General features: G+C 32.7%; 1 protein-coding gene across 2 annotated transcripts; it reads left to right on the top strand.

Moving 5' to 3' along the window:
• Positions 1 to 2,140: 2,140 nt before the first annotated feature.
• On the top strand, positions 2,141 to 8,822 carry CLT2 (CRT (chloroquine-resistance transporter)-like transporter 2). 2 transcript variants are annotated; one of them, XM_085755811.1, is made up of 10 exons: positions 2,141 to 2,552; positions 2,656 to 2,801; positions 3,299 to 3,336; positions 4,484 to 4,599; positions 5,613 to 5,712; positions 5,795 to 5,830; positions 5,958 to 6,008; positions 7,186 to 7,309; positions 8,064 to 8,189; positions 8,329 to 8,822. In XM_085755811.1, exons 1-10 carry the CDS (start codon positions 2,185 to 2,187, stop codon positions 8,487 to 8,489), a joined length of 1,266 nt encoding a protein of 421 aa, XP_085611937.1. In that variant the 5' UTR covers positions 2,141 to 2,184; the 3' UTR covers positions 8,490 to 8,822. The 2 variants fall into 2 exon arrangements, with proteins under 2 accessions (XP_085611937.1, XP_085611938.1); XM_085755812.1 differs by having other exon boundaries at positions 7,186 to 7,300.
• The last annotated feature ends 625 nt before the right edge of the window (positions 8,823 to 9,447 follow it).

Below are 9,447 nucleotides of genomic sequence, written 5' to 3' on the forward strand. Positions count from 1 at the left end.
TATTACTGCCTGTTTTGTCTCTTTATCAGGCCCATCAAAAGTAATGATTTTGAATAATTATAAGAATATCTCCAAACAAAAATTAGAATTTTTTAATAAAACATGAATTAAATATGAAATTTTATATTTTCGGCGGTTAAAAATTCATATTTAATTCATGTTTATTTAAAAAATTCTAATTTTTTTTGGGAGAAATTTTTACAATATTCTACACCTTTCTGTAGAATTTCATTAAAGAATAGATGAGGATGATTGAAAGTTTTATAAGGACCTGAAGGAAATTTTTAGAGGGACTAAAATAAAAATTTAATATATTTATAAGAACTAAAAACATATTTAATCCATATTTCTGTTAATGTGATATCAGGACAAAGTATGTAAGTTAGAGAACTAATGGCAGCGTGTAACAAAAAAAAGGAACTAATAGCAGAGAAATTACATATTTTGTGGGAGGAATTAAATATTTTATGCATGGAATACATGTTGAAAAGTCAAATAAAACAGAATCAAAATACACATTGCATTAAATCCTAGCTGCAATCGCACATGCTATCAAGTTCATCTTCTGGTGATCGATTTTTTTTTTCTTTTTCTTTTCTTCAAGTTCATCTTTTTTCCTAACAATAACCAAATCTTCCATTACATGGGTTGTAATCCAAATATGACAATTGTTTTAGTGTCATCCCTCTTGTCATGTTAAAGTTTGATTAAATACCCCAAAAATTTTTAGAAGAAAACTTCAGTTTGAGATTTTTCATCCCGTCAAGCAAATTTAGGCGCTTCTCTATTAAGGGAAAAAACGCCGTCATAATGTTAGTGTGAGATAACGAAAAAAGGCATATTTGAAGAAGATCCGAGACTTAATGTTAAATGGCGAGAAGAGGAAGACATGTGAAACACGTTCGTTTTATCTTCAAGTGGGATGGAATTGTTATAGTTTGACATTGCATGTAATATACAAGGGCCAGAGATTGAATTTTCCATTTATTCACCTTATGAAAAGAAATAGTAAACTATTTAACAAAAAAAAAAAAAATGTCGTCAACGACATCTCAACAACTTTTGATAAGTTATTGAAAAAGGGGCTGATATTTACTTAAAAAAAACAAATGACTAAAGCAAATAAAAAGTTTACTCGTTTAAAAAACATAAAAGACTAGAACAAATAAATTAATATAAAAGATAAAGTTTTATCTACTTTATCCTATTTCATTTCACCTTATCCAATTCTTCTAGAGTGAGGTCTATCATGTGGACTTCCTCATTGGTTAGTCTGCTTTAAACATGTTATTAACGTATTTTAAATTTACATATTTTATTCTCCACGAGTTTCTCAACCTAAGACTTTTTATCCAACTCGTTGTAGTTGATGGAATTAGATTTTTTTGTATTCAACATTTGACGCATTCACACATTCAATACATCTATAGTCATTGAATCAAGATTAGACATTTCATATTTTAATAAAGTTTTTTTAAAACAAAAAATAAACAATACCGAACTTAAAATATGGAACGTATAATCTTTGATAAAACGACAACAAATATACCGAGTGATTGAATTTGTCAATATTTTGCCCGTATGCAATCATGATCCAAAGTGAATAGGGTGTGGTCTCAAAAAGTTGTGATAACTTCAGAAAAATTTAAGAAATTGTTAATGGTACTCCCAACTTAAGCTTCCATATGTCATCCTGATCATACTCGATTTCGAGTCTTACTAATACATGTTGTCATCTCTTAATCAATTCTTATTTTATGGGGTTTGATTTATCAAGCCTGTTTTTTATATTTTTATCTTCATTATTTATTTGTATAATATTGAAGTTAAAAAAAAAAGAAAAGAAATTATTGGTTAACTAGTGTTTTAAATCAACATGTGGAACTACATCCATCCAAATTATGAATTTTAAAAGTATATTTTATAAAAAGTTGATCCACAAACAAAATTTCACATGTGCACGCATGAATATAAGGGCCAGTGAATACTCTCTCCGATCTATATTACATATAAAATACATTAATTATGGAATAAATATAAAAAAAAATTATTGTATATAATTGCTCTCAAAAAAATTATTGTATATAATTAATTGGGACCCTCAAAGTATTTAATTTAATTTACAGCAGGACTATGGATTGTGGTTGAAACAGTTAGAAAGCAAGAGCTACTAGTGTGTGAGCTATGGCAGTTTATTCAACCTTCTTATTCAATTCTTCTTCATTCTCTTCTCATTCTCATTTCAATTTTCACAATCTCAAACTCAAAAACCTAAATTCAAATTCAATGTCTTCTTCTTCTTCTTCTTCTTCACTTCCAATAAAATCACCCTTCCATTTACCTTCTTCCAATCTCAAACATCGAACAGTTTTCAAATTCCAATCTTCATCTTCTTCCTCTTCTTCCGATTGGTCCACTGCAACTAAAAAAACTGTTTTATTAACCTCCGCAACTACCGTTTCTTTAGCTGTTGCTAATCGCGTTCTTTATAAATTAGCCCTTGTTCCTATGAGTAATTATCCTTTTTTCCTCGCTCAGTTAAATACTTTTGGGTGGGTAATTTTCTGCTAGTGCTAATTTTATTAATTTATTTGTTATGATTGTGAAATGATGATTTTTTTTTTTTAATTGTTTTTGTGGTGTGATGTGGTTTAGGTATGTTGTTATATACTTTAGCATTTTGTATATACGATACCGGTTAGGAATTGTTACAAATGAGATGCTTGCAATTCCCAAATGGCGGTTTTTTGTTATCGGGTTTTTGGAAGCTTTGGGATTGGTTTCTGGAATGTCTGCTGGAGGTAACTGTTTCTCATTTTGATAATATCTAGATTTTCCTATTTTTATATTTTTGTATTGTTATTGAATTTATACTTAAGTGAGGGGAGTGAAAATAAAAGTAATTTGGGGCGTGTTTGAATTGACTCATTTGAATTTATCTACTGACATAAGTGGTGTAAGATTGTACGGGAGAGCTTATGGAAACTGGTTATGATATGTCTGTAAGTTGTTGGTAGCTTAAAGCTATTCTGAATAGCTTATGAAATCACCATAAGTTGTTGGGGAGATGATAGAATGTAGGATTGGAAACAATGAGATAGATTCGAGAAGTTTCTAGTCAGTTAGCGTAGTTGGCATGCGTTACTGATATTCAGTAATACAGAGGCTAAAAGTACAGTTGTAACCAACAGATTATAATTTAATAAAACCTATAATTTTCAGTTTTTCAGTTCTAGAAAATATCTTCTCACTCTCTAGATTCAATTCAATAAAACTGAACGTTGGTTACCTTCTGCAGCAATACTTCCTGGACCAGTCATACCCATACTGAATCAGGTATCTTAAATATTTTGAGTGGACCTTGTTGTCTTGTCATATGACAAGAGAGTGATAAAAGAAATAACATTTGTCTCTATTTTGGATAATAGACATCTGCCCTTTATTTTAAGTTTAATTTATTTTATGATCCTCTTTTGTCATACCTTTCGCAAGGTCTTATTCAAGAAACCTACCTTTTGTTTGAGAACTTAACAAGAAATGATGTGGCCTTGATTGGGTTTAGTTTAGTTAATGATATCTGACCTGATGGTCTTTGTAGATCTGATAGTTTTGGTGTTTATTACTACATTCGTCACATATTAAGTGTCACATTAGCAAAATAAAAAGGTCCCAAAATAAGTGTCGTTTTATGTTTTCAATGTAACATCAATTATTTTATTCTAATTCTACATGCGAATTAATATAATGGGCATCACTTTCAAGTTTATTATACTCTACTGTGCATTCACCATAATTATGTAAAATTGTTACCCTCTTTAATTATTTACAACTTTTTTTAACCTGTGTGAAAAAACCTAAATTGGCACTTAATATGGAGAGAGGGGGTAACTTGTAGCATCATAGAAACTGATATTTCTTCTTACTACTAACTATAGGTGTTATTAAACCTAATTTTCTCCTTTTATCTTTCGAAAGTACTGACTGACATAACTAGTGTCATCCAACATATTTCTTCAAGGACAGTGTAATCCATTTTGTTCACATGTTGACTCTGTTCTGTGTCTCATTTTGGAGGCATCATACGTAATCCATTTCATTGGCATATTTATAATAGGTTTGTAGCATGTAGCATCACTCAAAGTATAGGAGGTTTGTTATGTATTGACATCATGTCTAAATATTCCCATTATTAGCCTCTCCTATTATTTTGAACCGGAATGGAGGAACATGACAGAATATTGCCACAAAATCTGTGGCAAGAATGTTTATTAATTAACCGGAATTGTTATGGTATAATGGTGAGATGGTACTCTAAATCACAGGTCTTCTAAATCATGTGGGGGCCATTCTTTATTCAGTTGGATCCATTTCCAAACTGTTAGCACTTCTCTTGTGATTTTTGTTTACCAGTGTATTGGTTATTTTAATGGATTACTATGTATAACATAAATTCTCAAAACATTGTAAATTCTTTATATTGCAGACTTTTTTAGTTTGGCAGTTGATGTTTTCCGCTCTTATCCTGAGGAGAAGGTACTCAATTAACCAAATTGTTGGGTGTTTGCTAGTAGCTGCTGGTGTTGTGATTGCTATCTCAAGGTAGTTTAACTTTTTTATCTGGAGAAATACAATAATCACTGTCACTACTCTCCATATTTAATTTCCCGTGCTGAGATTCCTAACCAATTTGACTACCTATGTGTGAATTGCTTACTTTCTTTTGGGCACGAAGATTTTTTTTTTCCCTTAAAATTAAGGTCACACAAGCATGTGCAGTGAATGAGCATTTGTGAGTGGTATTGATTTGAAAATATCAGTCTCTGCCTCCCTTTCCAATTAAAAAGATAAAAAGCTATCACCCTTAAAGTTCACCGATCAACCAACTAGTGAAATCACCGTTGACTCTCACGAACAACATAAAAACCAAAGTGAATAAGCTAGCGCCAACAGTAGCTGAGGCCTAAAATAAACTGGAAGATGTCACGATTTCAAATCATACCAAAACGGATATTGGACTAACGCTTATCACACATGAAGCCCTAACTTGTAAAACCTCGAAACCAAACTGAAACAATATTGAGCCAGTCAGCCAGCGCCAACTACAACTGAATCCCCAATTAGAAAGGGTCGCGTCTTCAAATCCATGAGAAATGTTTAACCGCAATAAAAAGGAAGAAGCTACCAAAGATTAACCATCAAGAGGATGAGATAAAAGATGAGCCTTAACCACGAAAGACAAGAGGAAAATGATCAATTTTTAACCGTTAAACAGAAGTCATAAAAGCGTACATGCTAGCCCACCTATCAAAGGAACATGGTAAAAGCAAGCCAAGTGAGTCTGAACTACGCGCAGTCAAGAAACCCTTATATATAGGGATAGAAAACTCCCAATCCAAAATAAACAGGGAAATCAAGAAACAAATAAAAATAATAACCAAGTAATATGAAAACTATCCTAAGAGATAACCTAAGATACTCCAAAATTAGAAACTAATCCTAGAAGACAAACAAAGATACTTTAATATTATCAAAGATACTGAGACATTTTTATACATTGTGGCACATGTTAAATGAAGTGGGCCTATCTGATAATTTGTTTCCTATAATTGCAGTGGCTCTAATGCAGGTCAAATGCTCTCTAAAGTTGATTTCGTGTGGCCAGCATTGATGATAGTTTCTTGTGCCTTTCAAGCCGGGGCTTCAATAATCAAGGTTAGTTCATACATAGATGTTTATTTTAGTTAAACTTGTTTGTTAGGGAACAATATAATTAATGCATTTTTATGAAATGCAGGAATTTGTTTTTCTTGATTCTTCCACTCGATTAAAGGTATGCTTTCTTTTACTCTTTTTTGGTGGAAGGGGGTTTAAGGCCACTTTCTCAAATGTGGCTAAAGTTTCCATTGGCATATTTTTCATGGGCATGATTTGAAGTACATTATCTTTTTTGTGTGCAGCAAAAGTCGTTGGATATATTTGTGGTCAATTCTTTTGGATCCGGATTTCAGGTATGGCTTGCTGTAATAACGTGAATTGCAAATGGTTTAAATATGATGATTGTTGCAATATATATTACAAAGTACCGAGTCCACCTTTTGAAAATTGTAAATTACGTAATAAAACCAAAGTAATTTTTTAGTTTATATTTTGTATTGCTGATATCTTAGCAGCCGCTTTATCTTGTGAGTTCAAATAATATGGATGCTCTCTATCCTTTTAGATAAGCTCAAAATCCATTACTTTTGTTTGTCCCGTTACAAATAGCAAATGCTAACTGTTGGAGTGCTTGGATTGTTAGTGTTAGGAGTCTTTCTTTTTTTTTTAATGTTAGTGTTAGGAGTCTTATTATATACACCATATATACCTGACCTAAAATATATGTATCCAGTCAATATTTTATATCACGTCGCCACATATTAGCTAAATATGCATTTCCCTCTTTTCCCATCCAAACCCTATAAATTTAGGTAACTGAGCATGATGAAAAGTTATCTGAAATTTTCTCTGTATCCCAAGGGGAGAAATTTTACTGATGATTGTTGATATCTGAATTTACTATTGACTTATGGATCACATCACTGAAAACATTAAATGCCTTTCATAAAAAACTTACAAGCTTACATTCCCAATGCTAACAAGGCACCATCGGTTACCATCAAGTTGCAATTATTTGCTTTCGTATATAATGGAATAGACTTGGATAGTCCTTTATGTGTATTCATCTAATGTCTAATTCTGGGTCTCCACTTTACTTGCCTTTTTCTTCTATTTTCCTGACATTAGGTGTATGGACTATGACCAAAACAAAGAATTGATCTTGACAGATTGCTTTGAGTTAGCACTGCATTTTTCTTATGTAAAAGCTTTAGAAGTGTTTTTTTCTCTCTCTTTGTAATGGTAGCACAACACTGACTTAAGTCAAGACTCCAGAGTAGACTACTTTCACTTATGGGCATTTTTAAAAATACTAGCAATGCAGTGTCTTACACACTCTTTAGTAATTGAATACAACTCATGTGGGTCATAGTAAATCATGTGGGTCTCATTTTCTTTTTGGTGAATTTAACTAAATAATAAAAAACGTGTTAATTTCCTCTTGACATTTTGAGTTTATTATTTCGGTTATGTATATTAAATTAAAAATTGTGAGGCATATTTATGGTTGGCTTTTGATGTGTATTGTAGGCTCTTTTCGTGCTTCTCTTTCTACCTTTAATCTCGAACTTGAAAGGAATACCATTTGTTCAACTACCTTCATATCTTAAAAGTGGTGCTGGTTGCTTTCTAAACATTGGAGCTGGTAAAACAGGTAAGCTCTGATATATATGTATAATTGCAAACCACATCTTCCTACTTGCCTTCCTGTTATTGTCTACATTTCCTTTTAATTCTTTTGCTCTTACATCATAATACTATCCAATTAGTTATTATGAGCAAATTATTATTTTCTTGATTACCTTAATGTGTTACAAATTACAATCCAATTGCAAGATATTGGACATGATTCCCACAGCAAAAGTATATGATCATGGACCCTCCCACAACAGTAGCTAGATTTAGTAGTGTGATTCTCATAAGGGCTTATATCAATTAGTATGGGAGCCTTCCACCATGTCCCTCCATTGCAAACAGGTTTTGTATGTGGTGACGCTGGCTACTGAGCATGGTGGAACTGATGCTATTGCATATCGGGGCTTGTGTCCTGTGGCAGAAGTATAGGGGACTGATGGTTTATATGTTCCTGGGATTTTTTAAGACGTTGCTGTGTTATGATTCACTCAAGGTTCATATCACAATGCTATACCTTATCTGAAGTACTAGGAAGAATATAACCCTTAGTCCTCAGATGAGAAGCCAGCCAAACATAAGAATGGGTGTACAATCCAAATAGGATATTAAATAGAAATTCTCATAATTGTGAGATTTGCTATTTAACCTTTCTCCATTTTTTTGTGAAAAGTTTCAACATAAACAAACTGTCACACAATAATCCAATTATTAATTAGCTTTTCTTCCCCATAATAATTTTGAACCTGTCAAAAACATTCATTTCCATGTCTCAGGTTGTGATGGTGCTCCCTTGCTTCCGCTGCTCTACGTAGTTACCAATTTGGCATTCAACATATCCCTGCTTAACGTACTAAAAAGTTCTTCTGCAGTTGTTGCTTCTCTCATGTTAATGTTGTCAGGTTCTCTCTCCCTCTCCCTCTCCCTCTCCCTCCATGTGTGCACGTGTGTGATAGAATAAAATGACACTGTCAAATTTTTATACGATAATCATATATTTTTGTGAGTTTTTTAGCTAATGCGTGCTTATGGTGTTTGCAGTGCCAATTTCTGTTTATGTTCTTTCCCTTCCATTACCATATCTTCCCGAGGGAGGAACAACATTGAGCCCATTCTTTCTGCTTGGTTGTGCAATTCTTGTATGTGGGCTTTATACATACAACACAACCCGACCTGCTAGGAATAGTTCAGAAGTTGACTGAAACAGATCTATTTGTGTAACCAATGCTGAGGAGAAAATACCAGCTTGGCAGTTGGTGCTCTAACCATGGAGAAATGTTTTTTCTCCTCATTTTGCCATCAGATCATTGAAAATGTTTATTGTTGCACATGTACTTTTGCTTATTGTAGAAGCACATTTTCCCATACGAATAATATATAGAAACAGACGAATGTTATTGGCCGAAACACAGCAGCTATTTATTTCTTATGCAACCTAATTTGTTTGTTTCTTAAGGTAACCACAAAATACTTGAATGGATGTAACCAAGAAATAAATAATACTTGAATGGATTAAATACATTTTTTTGGCAAAATTCGATGTTGGTTACAAAATTTTATTCATTTCAGTTCGTACAGAAACAAAAAATGAGTTAAATGTTATCAGTCCCTGTGAATAGGGAAGTGTTTAAGTTCGCCCCTAATTTTAAAATGAATATTTTTGGTCCCCTTGTTGTGTCGCTTGCTCACCTCAATTCCATTAAGTTATATTGTATGTCTTCTTTTTTGTGGTTTAAGTTATATGTCTGAGAAAATTAAAACTGAGACAAATGGTATTTGCCATGGCTTACTCTCTCCAAATCATGTGAATAGTCGCTCTCAAACCACCATCACTCACTTTCTGAACACAGCATTGTCAACCACAACTGAAATTGTCCTTCACTGCCTAAGCAATCATCGCTGGCCAATCCATTGCAAATATGTGATTTCAGCTTCATCTTAGAAAATAGGGAAAATGTTCAAGAAATTCATCTCTCCCTTTTCTTTCTCCTTTCTTCCCAATTCTCTCTTACATTTTATTTTGTACTTGATTCTACAAATATTAGCTCCAAGTTTTTTTCTCTTCTTCTATGTTTACGGTTTATTGCGTTTTCGATCTACTCCATGTTGTTTATGTAACATACATAAACTAAGTTTACATATTATTTGTATGTTGTGTAT

Source organism: Medicago sativa, chromosome 3 (genome assembly GCF_051527215.1).
Source record: "Medicago sativa cultivar Bolivia chromosome 3, Bolivia_mono, whole genome shotgun sequence".
Classification (NCBI taxonomy): domain Eukaryota; kingdom Viridiplantae; phylum Streptophyta; class Magnoliopsida; order Fabales; family Fabaceae; genus Medicago; species Medicago sativa.

Coding starts and splice junctions, on each gene's coding strand:
- CLT2 (XM_085755811.1), top strand. CDS start 2,185: ATGGCAGTTTATTCAACCTTCTTATTCAATTCTTCTTCATTCTCTTCT. Junction 2,802..3,298: donor TTCTGGAATGTCTGCTGGAG/GTAACTGTTTCT, acceptor TACCTTCTGCAG/CAATACTTCCTGGACCAGTC. Junction 7,310..8,063: donor CATTGGAGCTGGTAAAACAG/GTAAGCTCTGAT, acceptor TCCATGTCTCAG/GTTGTGATGGTGCTCCCTTG.